We start from the raw sequence: 19148 nt of genomic DNA, 5'->3' as shown, positions 1-19148 counted from the left end.
AGCATGTCTTTGAGAGGAGCTCGTATAATCTCGTTTGTCGATATTGACAGATTGACTGTGCAGACGTGGAGGGTGATGCTGCGTGTCGCATGAAGCATATTGGTGCTGACGTGGATCGATGTCGGGAGCTTCCGATACCGTCGACAACGGGGAAGGAGACGGAGAAGGCTCTGCACCCATTTGATGACTTAGGAGCTTTACCGTTTCAGTGTCGGAGTAAGGACACTCTATTTGGTGGACAGGGGAGTCCAAGACATGGATGGTCGGTATCAGTGGAGGGACTTGGGCCTCCGGTATCGATACAGTTGTTGGAGCAGGAGGCACTTTAGGGGCATCACCCAGTGCAGCCACCGCTACTTTCCCCTTCTTTGCCGCCTTAAGGGGTTTGGAAGAGCCCTTCTTTGCGAACTTTTGCTCCTTACTTGGCCTGGATTTCTTTTTTACCGGCGTGGAAGCGGAGGATTGTGCCTTCGATGCCGGAGGCTTTGGTGTCGGTTGGCCGATATCGGAGGCAGGCCTCGATGCCAGAGCCATTGAGGTCGATGGTTTCTCGGCGTCCATTGCTGAGGAAGGATGTAGAGCCGATTCTAGCAGGGCCACTTTAAGGCGCGCAGCTCGGTTTTTCCGGGTCTGGTTTGAAAAGCGAGCACAGTGGCAACAAGATCCGGGTTGATGAGACTCTCTGATACAAAGTATGCAAAGGGTATGACGGTCAGGAGGAGCAAGTTTACTACCGCAACCCTTGCACCTATTAAAAAAGCCCCACTTCTTCTCCATAAAAACCAAAATGAAGAAGAGGGGGGGGTAGCCCGAAGGCCTGACTGAGGTAAAGCGGCAAACTCCCCCTCAGCAGAAAATAAAAGGTTTTTTTTAAGTTTTTGAAAGAACAACGAAGAAAAAGAATAAACTGAGGAAAAAATCCAAAGAGCCGTGAGGCAAAAAGCCAAAACACGCGAACCGATCAGACTGACGAAGAAAAAGGTCTTTCCAACGCGGCGGTAAGAAAGGAACTGGCGGGATGTCCGCGCCCTCCCCTCTGGGCATGCGCGATGGGGTTCCTGCGCATGCCCAAGGTCTGGGCGCGAAAATCCGTTAAAAGAGCTTGCTACAGCACCGATTGATCCAGCTCGTGTGCACTAGATCCCATGTGTGTGAAGCACAGAGACCACGTCGAAGATCCTTTACTTTTTACTATGTTGGGGATTATTAGGAAAGGGACTGAAAATAAAATGGCCAATATTATAAGGCCTCCTGTATATATCTATGGTATGGCCTCATTTGGAATACTTACTGTGTGACATTCTGGTCACAGTACCTAAAAAAGGACACTGCAGAGCTGGAAAAATTACAAAAGAGGGCAACCCTATGAGGAAAGACTGAAGAGTCTGGGACTTTTCAGTAAAGGAAAGAGATGACTAAGTGGGGACATGATAGAGGTTTATAAAATTATGCACTGGGTGGAAAGAGTTGACAAAGAGGACCTTTTCTCCCTCTCCCAAAAAACTAGAGCTCGAGGGCATTTGATGACGCTGATGGGAAATAGATTCAGGACAGACAAAAGGAAATACTTCTTTATACAACTAGTGATTAAAATATGGAATTCACTGCCAAAGGATGTAGCAATGACCACAGGCCAAAAGTGGATTAGACAGATTCTCAGAGGATAGGTCTATCAGTGGCTGCAAGCCATGGTGACTGAAGGGAACCTCCCCATTCAGAATACCACTGCTAGGAAGGAACATCAAGAGAAGGCCTCAGCCCTGTTGTTGGACCTCCAGAGAAACTGGTTGACCACTGTGTGAGATAGGATCCTGGGCTAGATGGACCACTGGTCTGATCCAGCAGGGCTCGTCTTATGTTCTTAAGTGTTTTCTTGTACCACCTTGACATGGTTTTCCCACATTTCCGGAACGTTTAATTTTGAAAACATTGAGAAGAATTCACAAACGGCATATATTTATTTTTGTCTACTTTGGATATAAAGAACCCAAAATACTTTGCTCACCTTCTCCCACGGGCTTTAGCCAATATAGAATTTTAAAACCACTAATTAATGATTTGTTAGAATGACATCTGTTTTTTCAGTTTAGACATCCATCTACAATAGCAATTTTGAAAAAACTGTCCCTGATCAAATACCATCAAGATATATCCCACACTAGTTTTCTTCCTACCCCTTCCAAAGTGTGCTTTACACTCTGTGGATTTTCATATTATTGTAAACTGTCTTGAACCATGCGGAAAGGCAGGATAAAAATTTTTTAATTAATAAAGTATTCAGTAGAAGCTGGACATAAAATTCATAACATTCTATTATGGTGGAATTACATGTTATCTCAGCAAATACATATTTCCAGTCTTGTTTGCTCAGATAATGAAGGATTTGAGAAGTGGGACACTTATACAGGAGAATCAGTGATCAGGAGGAAGGCGTGCTCATGTTTATCAATTTTCCTCCCCTCCTGTAACCACCATTCCCTAAGACTCTTCCTGCTGCCCTCAAGGCTAGCTTACATTCAGTTAAAGCCTAGCTGAGGGAAAAAACTGACTTGGATGGGAGGAGAATTAGTGGGTAAAGAAACCATTAAGCGCTCTGCCCACCCACACATTCTCCTTTGCAAATCTTCCCCATTCACATTCACATTAGAAGGAAATCACAGGGGCCACTCCCCCCCCCCCATTCTGAGCTAAGATGATATAATTAACTCATAATACTTTGTGAAATTAGAAGCTTGGGACATCAAACAACAGGGAAAGACTCCTGTAAACTGGCTGTTTCAGGAAGCTTTGGGTGGGGGCTTTTTATAGTTGTAGCTTTTCAACATGTATATTTACTTTAGAATTCAGTATGTTCTTCAACCTTGCAAAGTCTGCATGTAAATTATCAGTTTTCCTTCTTTAGAGGATGGACTGTATGGTATTATATTCTGCTGAAGTTCCTCCCCAGGATCTACCCCCAAATATCCAGGAATTTTCCAACTTGGAGTTGGCAACCTGAACTACAACTCACATACTTTTCAAGTAAATATGAATAGTCTCTATTTCAATATGACTGTGTATTTTCAAGAACTGCATTTTGAGTGTCTTTCCTGTGTAACACAAAAACACATTCTAAAAGCTATTAAAACTACACGAAAATATACACATCAAAACCTACTTTAATGTCTAAGCTTTCTTCAAGGGTGACAATTCGCTCTGTTTTTTCATCAAGAAGGTCCTGTAAAGATTCCTTTTCTGCATCCAGTTCTGCTATTGTTCTATTTAGTGCACACATTTCTTCTTGTTGAACAATGTTTTGTTTTGAAAGGTTTTCTGTAAACAGCATATATAATATAAATTCTTAACCCATTTAAAATGACTTTTAACAAATAAATTGTGCTCAAACAAAGCTTCTGACAAGCAGTCAAAAGTTTATGCTTTTTGATTCAGGGACTCTTCTTTGCAAAATAGCAAATTGCAGTTTTCAAATTAGGGGAATTTAAAATGTAGTTTGGTGGTTTGGGTTGGGATGAGTAGGAATAGCAGAGGGGCTGCTGAAAGGAGAATGAAACCCAGAGCTGCACTCACATCCAGTATGTTCAGGTTATGAATTCCAGTCATAATACATGGAGTATTAAAGGGACATCTGCTTAGCCTCAACCGAGGCCAGGGCCTTTTTTGCTCTGGCCCCAGCCTGGTGGAACATGTTCCGATCTGAGATCAAGGCCCTGCGGAACTTACTACCATTCATCAGGGCCTGTAAAACGGAGCTGTTCCACCAGGCCTTTGGTTAAGGTGGCAGGCGTCCAATAAAATCTCGCTTCCCCCCTGCTGGTTTACCATCTTTATGTGGCCCAGATTAAGATGATGAAAAGTGGCATCACCTTGAAATCTGCATATGAATAGCATGACCTAACATATGTTCTTTTATATTATTTTAATTGTTTTTATACTTAAAATGTACTGTATTTTTATGATGTCTTGATCTGTTCTGTGATCCACCCTGAGCCCATTTGCGGGGAAGGTGGAATATAATATGAAACAAACAAACAAACAAATTTGCTTTGCAATGCTGAAATATTTTTCACATGTGCTTTGCTATTGTTGCTATATTAGAACCTTGTTTAAATGAAATTAATCAGTGTTAAAATCCATCCATTTAATGTAATGTTTATTGAAAGCAAATGTAGGTTACTATGATCGTTGAGCTATAACGATGAGTAATGGATTGTGAGCCTAGGTGGCCTTAGGCCTGCCATTATTCTCAGGGTCTCAGATCCTGATGGGGAATATGGGATAATAATGTTGGTTTCTTTTTTTTTATTAATATTTTTTATTTTATATTTATATTTTTTCTAACATGTAACAATACCAATCAAAACAAAGCAAGATACAATTGAAGTATAACTCAGAACAATTTGCAAAGTATGGCTTCAACATTATTATGAAATAAGGGGTATCCCCCAAGCAGGAGGAGGTAAGTCCCCCCCCATCCCGCCAGTTCCCCCCGTCTCCCTAACCCCCCCTCCACCCACCCCGCTCGATCTACCCCCCCTGCCTCTCCCCCCGGCTCCGAAGCGAGGCCTGAGCGATCTACCCACCCTGCTCGATCTACCCCCCTTCCCCTCCCTGGCTCGCTTCTCTCTTCCCCCCCCGAAGCAGCGGTGGCGGTCAGGGAGTTCGCAGAGCGTTCCCTGCACATGCGCAGGGGATGCTCTGTCACTTTCGGGGGGATTTAAGTATCCCCCTGATATTTTTTCCAGATTTTTAGATTTTTGTGCACACCTGGGGATTGCCCCAAGTGTGCATGAAAATCTCCCTCCTCCCCAGGTGCCCCCGATGCGCGGATTTAGGTATCCGCACGGGGCACCTTTCGCTATTAGATATATAGATTGATTATAGAGCGAATGTACATGAAGCACTTTGAACACTTGAGATTCATTATACAAATACAAAATATAATTACAACTTTATATTAAATAGGTTTGGAATCTCTGGTAACTTTATATGAATAAATCATTAAAAAGTCAAAATTGGCTAATGTAGCCAAGTCTGAACAAATGGTTTCGAAAGCCTCCTAAGCTCTATTCATAGTTTTACCTTCTTATAATTTATTCAGAGGCTTGCATCCAACTATTCAGTTCTGAAGATGGAAGGGCACTTTCATATTTGGAAGAGGGAGGGAGGCTATTTTTGCCAATCTGTTAATTTATCGATGTTTCCAAAAAAGAAATGAGACATGGGTAAAAAGAGGAAAGGGACTTGGGGAGGGAGGGAATGAAACCAGAAAGTAGATCCAAAATAAAGACAGCCACCATTGGATTGGGTGGAGTTAGTAAAAAATGTGCAACCCAGTGTATTTTTTTTTGTTTTCAAGTCACAGCTGATCTATGGTGACCCTGTGGGGTTTTCAATGCAAGAGATGTATCAGAGGTGGTTTGCCGTTGCCGACCTCTATGACCCTGGTTTCCCTTGGTTGTCTTCCATCTAAATACTAAGCAGGGCTTAACCTGCTTAACTTTCGAGATCAAACTAATAACATCAGGCTAGCCTGGGCTATACAAGTCAGGGCAACCCACTGTATAACCACAAACATTTTGTACTTAAATAATAGCATTTGCAGCTTACCAGTTTTGTCATCCAGACACATAATTTTCTCTTGACTGAGTTGTAATTCATATTTTTTCTTTGCAAGTTGTCGTTCAGCGTCTGAAAGATTATGCTGTATTGTTTCATTCAGTAGCCTGAACAGTAACAATAAGGACAATTTAAAATTATCTTTGCTTACAGACTTTATGATAGCACTAAAATGGAAGAAAGGGGTATAGGTGGGAATTAGCGTATAATTAGTCATACTGGGTTGGCTGTAGACCCTACTAGGGGTGTGTATTAGGGAATTCTGAGCTGAAAAAAATCCCAGAAAAAACTCTTTTCGGGATTTTTCGGCTTTTTGGATGCCGAATAGGCTTCCCTGAGCCTGTTCTGAGATCCGGGAAAAAATCCCCCCCAAAATCGGGTTTTTTTCAGAAATGCCGAAAATGGCCACTAGAGGGAGTTTTAACAGTTAAAAAGACCCGGAAACCCCGTTGTCCTGCCATTTCCCTCTTTCTTGTCTCTTGCTCCTGTTTCCAGGAGGGAGAGGGAAGAGGGAACTTCAGACAGGCAATCACTGCAATGCATTTGCAAGACTGTTGTTGCTGCTGCCAGTCCACTATCTTGCTCCTTTCCCAGGGAAGGAGCACTGGTGGCCAATAGGGTTTTGGCATCTGCTCTCTGCCAATCACAGGTGTTTCTTTTTGAAATCCTTCTGTGTATGCCCAGAGAACATAAAAGACAGTCTCTGGTGGCTGATGCCATTGCTGCTGTGCTGTTCCTGGATCCTATGTGCTGTGTTCCTGTTGCTGGTGATGAGAGAGAGCTGCCTGGCTTGGCTTGGAGGTGATTGTGTGTGGCTGGCTGGCTTGCTTCTGCCCCTGCCCTGCTCCTTCAGCCTGCCCGCTTTCCTCCCTCCTGTATGGACCTCCTTTGATCGAGAGCAGATATCAATCTAGTTTACTTTAATTAGGGCACTTTTTTATTGTTTTGGTGGTTTGGGGCCTGGGGTTGGTGAGGGGGTGGTTTGAGTAGGCCTCTAGGGCCTAGGGCCTCTTTCTGGGTTTTCTTTGGGGGAGGGTTCTTCTAGTTTCTCTTTTTGCATAGTTTAAATTTTTTTTACTGTGTGCTTTTCATTTGGCTTGCCTTGTTGGGGGGGTTTATTCTGAGGGGGGGTGAGTTCTTCTAGTTCTGAGTTCCTTTACTTCTAGTTTTTGCCTGTTGTTTGTTTTGCATTTTAATTGTTTTTTCTGTGCTTGATTTTTATTTATTGGTTTGCAGCTTCTCCTGAGGGGGTGTTTACTGATCTCCTTCCTGGGGTCTAGGCTCTTGTTTTTGGTTTTGAGTTTTGTTGTGGTTCTTTCTTTTGCTTGTCTGTTTGCAGTTTATTTTTGTTAAGTTGTGTTGTATTTTTTCTGGGCTTCTGGGATTTTTTTGGGGGGTGTTACAGACTAGGCCTCTTCTGCCTGGGGCCTAAGTTCTCTCTCTGGTCTGCTATCTACAGGTGACAGTTCATGCACCTGACGAAGTGGGCTGCTTTCACACTAAGCCTTGGTTTTGGGGCAAATCACTGTTTAGGGAATGTGTGGTGGGTTGGACTAGATGACCCTGGAGGTCCCTTCCAACTCTGTGATTCCATGACTCTGGCCGCAGAGATGTCAGAGAGAGACTCATTTGTTGCAAGGGCTGGTTCGCACAGGTTGTGGGGGCCACCGTGCACTGGTTCTGCTGCTGGCCCCTGAACAGGGGTCCAACTCCCAAATCTTTTTCAGCCTCTGGGGGTGTGGGGGAGAGGTAGTTGTGTGAGTTTCCTGCATTGTAGGGAACGGGGACCCACCCTCAGCCCCGGGAGAGTGAGCAGCCAGCCATTCTGTGGCTCGGGATGTGTTCGCCTGCCCCTGTCCGGTGGGGGTGGGGCTATTTTCCTTCCTTAGTTGCTGCCACCACTCACTGGATTCATACTGCCTTCCTAGAGGGACAGTGAGACCCCTCTGGATGATTCCCCAACCTGGGAAAGTGGGTATCTTAATCTTTGGGTGCCCCCTGGAGAGTTGGCAACCACTCTGATTTGGGCCCATTTGTGTTCCCCTGGCCTCCTTTTACCTCTGTTAATGTGCTGAGTGGGGAATCTTACACCCCTAGCTGATTGATCACTTGCACAGGTCCTGCCTTCCCTGCCCCAGTCCCCCCCCCCCCCCCCCCCCAGTTTACATGCTGTAGAAATCCTCTGGTTTGACCAGAGTCCAGTTGGGTTTGGGCAGTGACTGGCACAGGTTTTGTGTGTGTGTGTGTGGGGGGGAGATTGCTCTGGTTCTGCTACTGGGCCTGGCTAGTGGCAATGCAAACATGCTCCCTCAGTCTATGTAGGCTGCTGCTGCAGAGATTCTCTGGTTTGAACTAAGTTCTGTTGGTTTTGGGCACTGACTGGCACATTGGCACAGGTTGGGGGGGCAGAATTGCTCTGGTTCTGCTGCTGGGCCTGGCAAACACCACCACCACACCTCACTTAGTCTCTTACAGGGAGATCTGCCTGCCTTTTCCCCACACCCAATTTCCCATAGGAAACAATGGAGAACTGGGGCACCCTCTTTGGATGCCCCTGGAATTGGACCCCCTGGTCCAATCTTCTCAAAACCTTCGGGGTCTTTTGGGGAGAGGCTGGAGCAGCCACGGACTAAATTTGGAGCCTCTACCTCAAACCCCTTCCGCCCCAGCACCCTGCAAACTTTCCAGAGGATTTTTGCCATTGACTTCAATGGCCCCATTTGATATAATGGACCCGAATTTTTCGGGAATTACAAAAATTTTCGGATATCTATGCTTTACCGGTATAGGTATTCGGTTTTTTCCCAGGAATCCCGAAAAAATTCGGGTTCAATATACCGAAATCCAAATTTTACCGAATTTTTTTTTTTGCACACCCCTAGACCCTACTTCTGTCCCTCATGCCATTCCTCATGGACGACTGTTCCCCAGGAACAATATTTGGGGGAGATGAATTGGCTGCAGAGGAATGGAGGAGGGAGACAGTTCTGTTCCACTGACAGAAGGGCCTTTTGTTAGCAAAAAAAATCTAGTCTGGATCTAATCCTATGAAATAAAGCAACAGGTCCAGCCTCATCCCTTCTTGTTTTAACCCTGTAATAGGCGAGAGCATTTTATCCCTGCCAAATAACCAGCCAGTATCTGTATTGTTGGCACCCAGCTGAATGGTGGGAATGATCCTGGCATGGGCGGAATTCAACCACCCAGCTGGTCAACTGGCCAGCCCTCCAAAGACTCCATCCCTGGTCAGAGATAGGGGTGCCTTCATCTCCTATGATGAATTAATACTAAGTGCAAACTGACTGAACTCTTTAAAAGAAGATGAGATGTAATATAAATAGTTACAAAGAGGCCACCCAGAACATAATGTAATGAAAATCACTGTATGCCTGTGATTTAGGCTCTTTCTTTAGCCTTCTGATACTAGAAACTTATATACAACTAGGAAAGCTAGTATTGTGCCAGATCCCCTCTATTTTAGTTTTATTTGCAAAGATCATCTCAAGCGGAAACAGAGACTTAGAGTGGTCAGAACCGTGTACATCAGAGAAAAATCTGTATGGGCAGACGGGGAATTACTGTAACTAATAGCTCTAGTAATTTATGTCACGCAATTCATGCTGATATTTCTTCCTCTGTTATCAAATAAGTGAAGGGAAAGCTGCATCAGTCAACCTAAATGACTGTATTATAAATTAGGCAACAATAAATTTAGAACTGATGAGTGAAGTGAGCAGCCATGTTCAAGGTAATTAAAGAACAATAACCAGTGATTTGCATTTTAGATCACGATACTTTCAGATGACTGGATTTTTAAAAATTTTCTATCAATAAATTGGATAGCATAGAACACTTGTTCAGGCCAAAAATGTTTATGCTAGTAATCCCGAAGAACAGCGGAGAACAGTGTGCATCTAATCTCTCAAAATTAAATTTTAATAGCTTTTGGTCAACAGATACAAATTTATAACTAGATTATTGACTGAACATATTTTATTTACCTCAGTGATGCATTGGTTGTTCTCTGTCTGTTTAGCTCAGTTTCTGATTCCACTGCTCTTCTTGCCAATATTTTCATTTCCATTTCTATGGACTCTATCGTCTCTTTCATCAAAGATATCTTTGATATTTGTTCTAACCGTTCATTGTCAAGCTAAATCATTAAAGTGACAAAGAATAATTGAGAACTGTGGAAAGCTATAAGATATAACATTTCTTCAACTACTTCAAATTCTGCGTGTTGTCTCTTCATATTTTTAGGTGAAGAGAAAGTTTCCACCATTTGCAAATGGAGTCTATTTTCAGCAAACTGATAAACTTTTTCTATTGCTTGTCTGAAACAAAAAAACAATAACTGTTGTCTGAGACAAGGACAAAACTATTTAGAAATGTATTTTAAAAAATGTTTACCCCACCTTCAAGGCAGTTTATATAATTCTAAAAATATATATAACAAATTAACAATAAAACAGCAAAATATCTAGCACCGTCAATCTACCCAAAGCAATAACTAGGGGCAACCTGCTACTTCCAAGTATGGGGTTTACATATAAACTCTGGAAGGATATTTTTTACAGACATTGTTTATTGTTGCTGTGGGAGTAAGACTGCTTTCCATATGTTGCTGAACCCAACAGCTCCTTTTGCTGCAGCAGCTACAGCCAGAAAGGTATGGGAGGAAGCAGATGTTTTTTATTGTCCTCAGTTCTCAAAGTTCTCCTGCCAATACTGCTCTGACTATCATACTTGCTTTGAGCCACAGTAGTCATGGGTTAAATGTGTTCGAATATACAAGGTCCACAGCGTACCTACTTCAAGAAGATCAGAAGGGGATAGCTGAAGGACTGCTAGTTTGCATAGCTAGATTAGGGACTTCCCACAATTTCAAATTATGTCCTTCCTGTCTCCTGATTGGCTCTTCGAAGACTTCCTGCTCCAACTGAGCCCTCCCCCTTTGTTCCTCCCTCACACAGCAGTTAGTTAAGCCTCTCTCCCACTCCTTTGTTCTATCAGAGTTTATTTCTTCTTTAATAAACCAAATTGTTTTCTTTAAATAGTTGGTGCTCCGTTCCTTTGCATGTTTAAACTCCGCCAACAAACTCTGCCGCCCTGAGCCTGCCTCGGCGGGGAGGTGCAGGATATAAATTTAACAAATAAAATAAATACAATGCTTCCTCTCCCTGCTACAAAACAGGCTGACAATTTAGCAACTAGATGCTATCAGTCCGAGAATTGATTAGTGATGTTCAGTGCCATACAAACAGTAAATGTCCAAATTCTTTAAAATAAAACAAAAGTTCAGTGGCACATTAAAGACTAACAACATTTATTTCAATATGAGCTTTTGTGAGTCACAGCTCATTTCCTCAGATATGTGGAAGGAAATCAAACCAGGAACTCTCTATATAGGAAAGATTACCGGGGTGGAAGGGATGAGATACAGGGATAGGTATGAATTCCTTCCTGAGTCTTTCAAGTGTAAATTCTCTGTGTAAATTATTAGAACAGGATTAGTAGTTACAAACAGATAATTAAGGTGATGAAGTCTACTCAGGGAAATGTAGTCTGAAATATAAGTGAAAGTCTAAGTTCATTTTCACTTAAATGTCATTCCGACGCTTAGACTAATTTTCACTAGTTTCTGCAAGTATGCTACTTTTGTTTTCTCCAGGAAAGAGATGACCTTGCCCCATTTACCCATGCTTCAAAAGGGTCCCAATGTGGTAACTGCAATGTGGTGTACATAGAGATGCTGCCTTCAACTTATTCATAATTACCACATTTCTCCTCCATAAATTTATCTTGTCTCCCCGTTTGTTTTCAAGCAAAAGTGTTGGTGTTGACCTTTAAAGACCTAAATGATCTGAGATAAGAGTATCTGAAGGACCACCTTCTCCAGGTGAACCTGCCTCTGTGGTGAGATCATCACCAGGTGCTCCTGCCTTTGGTAGTTAAATGGATAGCTACTAGAGATGGGGTTCAACTATACAAAGAGCCCTAATTAGAGAAATCACCATCTCTGTTATCAAGAGCAGAAGCATCAATCAGGTCTGTCATGACTTGCTCAATTACTTTGCCCAGAAAAGTGAGATTAGAAACTAGTTGATAATTGGCCACATATTCTTTTGTCAAAGATCTACTTTTTTTGTAGTCTGATTTTATAAATGTTGTAAAGCTGTCTTGAAGAACACCTGATGAATGGGCAGAATAATAATCTCTCAAATTAATAAACATTTATTGCAAAGAAACAATCCACCTAATAATACCTTATATTTTACATCTTGATTAAACAACTTCTGTTAGAACCTTTAAAATGGAAAACTGCTCAATTTCCTTTATGCTTTGTACATGAGGCTGCAGTAGATCTTAATTTAAACAGGCTTATTCTGGGAATAGACCTTAGTGTCAGCGTTCCTTTAAAGCAGGGGTGTCAAAGATATGGCCCGCAAGCTGCATCCAGCACGTGCAGGGCTGGAATCTGGCCCAAGAGCAGATGACTCTCTGCTACTTCATGGTTCTTGTTTTTTAACATCGTGGGTCCTTTTCCCCAGTCTCTCCTATTTCCTGCTTCAAGAGGAGAGAGAGAAAGCCTTCCTTCTGTTGGCTGAGGGCTCCTCCCCCCTACCCCTCCTCCTCTGGGAAGGGAATGGGGGAGGAAGAGAGACACAGAGAGGGGAAGAAATGGCATCTCATGGAACTTTTCAGGAAACCAGCAATGTTTTATTCCAGGTATAAGCACACTTTTTCATCAGAGAGAGAGCGGGAGGGAGTCAGCCAGCCAGCCAAAGAAAGAGAGAGTTCTGTGTTAAGACCCAAAAACATTTTATTCCAGGTATAGTGGGGGAAGAGTCCTGTGATTAGACCCAAAAACGTTTTATTCCAGGTATGAGAGAGAGTCCATCCCATGGCACATGGAGAGATCCCCATTTCCATTTCTAACAGATGGGCGGGGAGAAACCTAAGAGCACAGCTTGCATTCCTTATTAGTGAAAGGGAGGAAGAGTACAGCAGCACCTTAATGACTAACAAAATTTGTGGCAGGGCATGAGCTTTCATGAATCAATGCTCACTTCCTCAGATACAGCTGGAATGTGAGTCCATCTGTCCTTATATCTTGGAGAGTGAAGTGATTTCAGATGCCAAAAGACAAGAGCAAGCATTGGTAATGAGAGAAGAAAACTAGGTCTCAATTCAGTCCAGGAGTCTGCATTGTCTTGAGCTTCATGATCAGTTGCAATTCAGCAGGCTTTCTTTCTAATCTCCCATTGAAATTCCTTTGTCAGAGAACTGCTACTCTTAGGTCAGCAACTGAATGCCCTGGAAGGTTAAAATGTTCCCCCACTGGTTTTTGAATGTTTCTAATAGTAGTAGAAAGAGTAAGAGTCCAGTAGCAACTTTAAAGACTAACAAAATAGTGGTAGGGTATGTGCTTTTGAGAGTCACTGCTCACTTCTTCAGACTTATTTCCATTTATTCTTTGCATCCTCCTGTACCAAACTGAAACCTAGGTTTCCTGTCTCATTACCAATGCTGATATCTCCACGCCTCTGTATATCACACGAATGTTGATATCTCCACCCCTCTGCATATCACACCTAATTCAATCATGCCTGCTATTGTCATTTGGCATCTGAAATCATCTTTATATCTCTGGTACCTTGTGTTCCATTTTATGGCACACATGGCCTGGCCCGACAAAGTGATATTTATGTCAGATCTGGACCTTGTAACAAATGAGTTCAACACCTCTGCTTTTAAAGATCAGGAAAATATAAACATCAGTAAACAGCAAAACACAGAACTATCTACATACTCCTAGAACAATGTTAGTAATATATTCACACATAAAGTGCATCTTTACAACATTTATATATTTTATATAATTATATATTAATAGTAACCAATACATTTACAGGAGTAATTTTTCCTTACACTTTGAACATTTGATTCTAGTTCTTCAATTCTCTGTTCCAAGTGAGCTTTCTCATTAAATGCAGTGTCTTGAGCAATCTACATAAAAATAAATACATGAAACACATTTCTCTTGTGTCTTATAAAATTTTAAAATATTTATTAGTTTAGACACTACACAGCCATTCCATTAAATTGTGTAGATGTTGTATAAACGAAAATGGATAAAAGGTCAAACCTTTAACCACATAAAGTGCATCTTTACACCATTTATATATTTTATATAATTATATATTAATAGTAACCAATACATTTACAGGAGTAATTTTTCCTTACACTTTGAACATTTGATTCTAGTTCTTCAATTCTCTGTTCCAAGTGAGCTTTCTCATTAAATGCAGTGTCTTGAGCAATCTACATAAAAATAAATACATGAAACACATTTCTCTTGTGTCTTATAAAATTTTAAAATATTTATTAGTTTAGACACTACACAGCCATTCCATTAAATTGTGTAGATGTTGTATAAACGAAAATGGATAAAAGGTCAAACCTTTAACCTCTCTTTCAAGCTATCACGTTCTGTGGACATCCTTCGAAGATCACAAATAGCTCCATCCCTTTCTGTCTCCACACGCCTTAAGACAACTTGAGCAGTCATTGTAGATTTAGAAGCTCTGGGGGTTTTGATAGCTTCTTTTCTTAGTCGACTTATTTCTTCCTGTGCCTGTTATTTGAAATTTCTCTTTAGGTACAGATACTTATCTGTGAGAATTAAGTACTACAATACCAAAATGGCAATTAATTTATTGGAACACGAACTACATAGATGACCATTTAACTTCATCTGATATTTATGAATGAAATACTACATGCATTAAAATTTATGCATATAAAAAGAAAGAATACAGTGTAACATTAGCAACATAAAATGTTTTAATATACCAATGGGATTGCAAGCTGGGGGCATTGTTGCAAGTGAGTCCTACATTGTATTTTCCTAAAACAAGTCTGTCTTGCCCTCTACTTCCCCCCACCAATTGGTTTGGATCTCAGGAATGTTGATAAAAATAATGACATCTTGTTACAATTTGAATTTGAACTTTTTAATGTTGAAGCCCTCTTGAGCAGTTTCTCTGTAGAGGCTGCATATACATTTCTGAAATATATAATAAATAAAATAAAACACAGCAAGAGAAAAATATTAAAAATCCCAAATCATAACACCTCCAGCCTTAGAGGTCACAAATCACAAAAATCTAAATGGATGACATGATCTAAATGGATGACAAAACGTAAGCCTAGGTGCCAAAAACCTAGTAAAACAAAAGCATTTAATCAAGCTGTATAAAACTATGCAGTGAGAGAGCTTGCTGCATTTCTAGACAAAGGGAACTCCAGAAATTAGGGACCACCACTACTGATAAATCTAAATTTCTCCTACTTGTCAGCCAGACCTCCTGAGGATAAACCCTCACCAAGGCACTCTGAGACTATCATAGGATAAACAGCTCAGAAAAATGACAAGATTATATATGATAGGCAAATTGTTCTTGACAAACTGTTCTATACGCCTATAAAGATTACCTGATCGTAAAGAAAGACGATTTTGTCTCTCTCTTTTGTTAGAACCTTAATATTGCCCTGAATTTCTGCCATATGACGTTCATATTTTTCCATCATACACTTAAGTTCTTCACGTTCTCTCAAGACATTCAGAAATTCTGGATCTGAGTTGCTTCCCTAAAAGTTTAATCAAGAGAAAGTTACCTCATTTTCTGATGCTGTAGTTTTGCAAAATATATTGCAATTTTACAGTCATTAACTTAGTTGTTTGATTTGATTATATGATTTTAAATTCTCTACTAAGCTAGTAAATGTAGTTTGTGTTGTTCTGAGCACTACTGGCTAAACATATTTTAATAAATATTGCTTAGAATGTAATTGATAAGGAGTCTAAATTAGTGTTTAACTCAGGGGTCCTCAAACTACGGCCCGGGGGCCACATGCGGCCCGCCGAAAACATTTATCCGGCCCGCCAGGTGTTTTTGCCACTGTCCTGTCCATATGCTGCCCAGCACAAGGGGCCCTGGCAAGCGGTAGGGGTGCCATTCCCCTCGGCACGGCGCCACTTCCACTTTCCAGGGCCGCAAAAGTTTGCTTTTCTCTCCAACCGCTGGGGACCTGCCAGAGGGCCAGGAGCGCCAACAGCCAGGCCGGCACGCCCGCTCTCCCTTCCCAGGGCTTGGGCGAAGGTTCCCAGTGCCAGGCGAAGGTTCTGCCTCTTTCCCCTGAAACTGTCCACGGGCTAAGGAAGAGAGACGCGAGGCTCTGCCGGCGGCAACTCCAGGCTGCGCCGCTGGCTTGGGAGAAAGTCCGTCACTTCCCCTGAATACAGGCCTGGGATCGGGGTGTCAGACCACCACCTGCACTTCCATGCCACATCCACACAATCATGCCCTGCCTGGAATAAATCCCCCGACGTGGGTTTCCTGCACGCAGACCGGCCATGTGTGCATTGCAACCATGTATGAATGAGATTCGGGAGGGTAACAAATCCCGGCAGAGTTCGGCGCCTCCTAATCTGGGCTCCCTCCAGAATAACCTCCTCCGTCTTCTGCTGCCGTCTGCCGCACAGCCATGCTTTTGGGGCAAAAGCCCTGGTCAGCAACTAGGAGGCCACTGTGGGAAGGGAGCGCCAGCCGCAGAGGGCCAGCGTCTCACCCTCTCTCCGCCGCCCCCCACGCCATGAGACCTGCTGGCAAGATTCGTCGCCCGCAGATTCTTCTTCTTCCCTCTTTCCACTTCTAGCTTAGCTGCGGGGCTTGGGGGCCGGCAGCGCCGATCAGGGGCCCAGCCTTAGCCCGGGCACCTCCAACTGGCAAACCCTGCTGTAAAGCGGGGAGGGGGGAAGGCCCCCCCCCACGCCCAGTCCGCCGTTTCCAGCGTACCCCCTCCCCACTTTTGCAAGCCACAAAGTAGCGCTTGCAGAGGGGGAATTTTTGTTTTGTGTGCGCTTCATCTTCATGAACAGGACATACAGCTTTTCTGTAACCCATTTTCTATTGACATTGAAAATGTGGATACAATTTACCAAATGGAACTGGCTGAACTGCAGAATTGTGACTCTCTGAAAGAAGCATTCAAGTCAAGCAGCCTTCCTAATTTCTATGCATCTCTCCCCTCTGAGACATATCCTAATCTCAGGAAACATGCACTCAAAATGGCAACCATCTTTGGAAGCACTTATGTCTGTGAACAGACTTTTTCCAGAATGAAACATCTGAAATCTCCAACCAGATCTAGACTAACTGATGCACACTTGCATCACTTGTTACGACTAGCAGTGACAAATATGGAACCGGACATTGACCATCTCATTAGCCAAAAGCAGGCCCATAGTTCCCATTGAAATACTGGTAAACTTGTTGATTTAACTTTACTTGTTCTTCATTTTGTTTTTTTGCTTCAAAATAAGATATGTGCCGTGTGCATAGGAATTTGTTCATAGTTTTTTTAAAAACTATAGTCCGGCCCTCCAACGGTCTGAGGGACAATGAACTGGCCCCTGTTTAAAAAGTTTGAGGACCCCTGGTTTAACTAGACAGATATCATGAAGGTGACAGGACTGGATAAACATGACCATCAGCCTAGAAGCCCAATAGCAGGACAGAACATTAGTACTTATCCTGAACATTTCTCCTCAGTGGATTGAGAGAATCCAAGCCATGTTACTCCTCCCCAGTTGCTCCACAGACCATACAAATGAGTTGAGCCTTTATGCCTGCCACTGCAAGTTGGTACCTCCCAGTTACCAGGCATAGTATGACAACAGTAACAGAAAAAAACCCCAAAGTTTGAGTCCAGTGGCATCTTTAAAGCCAACAAAGTTTTATTCAAAGTGTAAGCTTCCGTGTACAAAGCACTGAAAGCTTACACTTTGAATAAAACTTTGTTGGTCTTAAAGGTGCCACTGGACTCAACTTTGTTCTGTTGCTTCAGACCAACACAGCTACCCACCAGAAAAAAAATCACTTAGAAAAAAACCTGTTATAATGTGGAGGGGGGAAAAAAAGGAAAACTTTTAACATCTGCTAAGTATCACCATTGACATATGCTCTAATACCCGTTTCATATGGTCTCAAAATGTCCCTGTAATTGGTCAAATTTCAACAATTTCTTGGCGGCTTGCAGCACCTGAACCCCCAATTGTATGGGTTCACTGAGCTCACCAGAATCTACTCCTAGCCTACATTTTGGCAGCTGGAACCTCGAATCCTTCATTGGTGTATAGCTTAATAATTCTACAGTTCAGCCCTTAGCCAATCAGAACCATTAAAAGACATCTGAAATCTCAATTCAGGCCCTTTGGAAGTTGTTGGATGTTGCCCTATTGTTGCTGGTTGAGAAAGGGCTCCCGTAACAGTTCAAGGTTTGGGCTCCCAAAAATGTAGGTCTGCCACTTGACACAATATAATACAGTACAGGACAACTTTAAACTTTCTGATTTTACAATCCACTATCAGGCATCAATGTGTTAGACAGAGGAAGTCAGCTTTTAATGTTTTTATGCAGTTTAGTCAAGAAGACTGTGTAGCCTAACAGTGTTTCTTTTTGTGTCTTGTTCATTATTTAATAAACCTTTTCCCAATCTTTTAAGAAAAAGTCTGGTTTCTTGTGTACACGACCCATTGGTCTGGGCACTGCTGACCTAGCAGAGCAGCAGTGGCTCGGGGGATCCCAGGTTTGGGTCTTGAAACAATGGAAATCAGGCAGAGAGAATCCAAAGCCTCTCTCCCTTACTTCCTGTCTTTCAGGAGAGCCTCGTGGAGGTAAGGCCTTTTCCTACTGAGCCACCTTTGGGCCAGTTTTGAATGCACTTTACTACGCTTTCCTTGGAGGACTGGTGACATTCATATGCTACTTGCTATGTTCTTATGTTGCTTTTCATGCTCCATGCTGCTTCTGCTTCATGCTGCTTCAAGTAAAAATAATGCTTCACTATAGGCAAAGATACTTTAGGTTAAGCTAAGCAACATGCTCTCAATGTATTTTTCTGTGTTGGCCATGGACTGGAAATTCTGAATGTTATTAAAGGAGGAAATCCCTATTAGAAGAAGAAGAAGATGAGATTGGATTTATACCCCGCCCTTCACTACCCAAAGGTGTCTCAGAGCGGCTTACAAACTCCTTTCCCTCCCCACAACAGACACCCTGTGAGGTAGGTGGGGCTGAGAGAGCTCTGACAGAAACTGCTCTTTTTCAAGGACAGCTCTGACAGAACTATGGCTTGCCCAAGGTCATCCAACCAGGTGCAAGTGGAGAAGTGGGGAATCAAACCCAGTTCTCCCAGATTAGAGTCCATGCACTTAACCACTACACCAAACTGGCTCTCACAAACTGGCTCTCACATATTACAGCCTATGTAGTAATAAAATCCCATAAAATTTATGAGCCCGGAGTCCATGTTTTTTCTTTTCCTGGAAGTGTCATTCCCAGAGTAAGATTCAAAAGATCCCTCTTGCAAACATACGTTCAGAGGTCATTTGGGGGGGGGACGCGGGGGGCCGCAGTTCCCCCGGGTGAGGAACGGGGGTGGGGCACATGACGAAGCACAGCCG

General features: G+C 42.6%; 1 protein-coding gene across 1 annotated transcript in view; it reads right to left on the bottom strand.

The window, feature by feature from the left end:
- TSGA10 (testis specific 10) overlaps nucleotides 1-19148 on the bottom strand; it is an 84185-nt gene that overhangs the window by 50217 nt on the left and 14820 nt on the right. Inside the window, exons 7-12 of the mRNA XM_015422538.1 lie at nucleotides 15115-15270; nucleotides 14081-14254; nucleotides 13864-13941; nucleotides 9618-9769; nucleotides 5608-5723; nucleotides 3158-3312 (exon numbers count right to left, since the gene is read on the bottom strand). Of these exons, the coding sequence (XP_015278024.1) occupies nucleotides 3158-3312; nucleotides 5608-5723; nucleotides 9618-9769; nucleotides 13864-13941; nucleotides 14081-14254; nucleotides 15115-15270 (831 nt within the window). The remainder of the gene's footprint in view (nucleotides 1-3157; nucleotides 3313-5607; nucleotides 5724-9617; nucleotides 9770-13863; nucleotides 13942-14080; nucleotides 14255-15114; nucleotides 15271-19148) is intronic.

The sequence above is a fragment of the Gekko japonicus genome, unplaced genomic scaffold (genome assembly GCF_001447785.1).
Source record: "Gekko japonicus isolate JY-2015 unplaced genomic scaffold, Gekko_japonicus_V1.1 scaffold1396, whole genome shotgun sequence".
NCBI lineage: Eukaryota > Metazoa > Chordata > Lepidosauria > Squamata > Gekkonidae > Gekko > Gekko japonicus.
The sequence above is the reverse complement of the archived record's forward strand: the minus strand, read 5'-3'. Positions and strand labels throughout refer to the sequence as shown.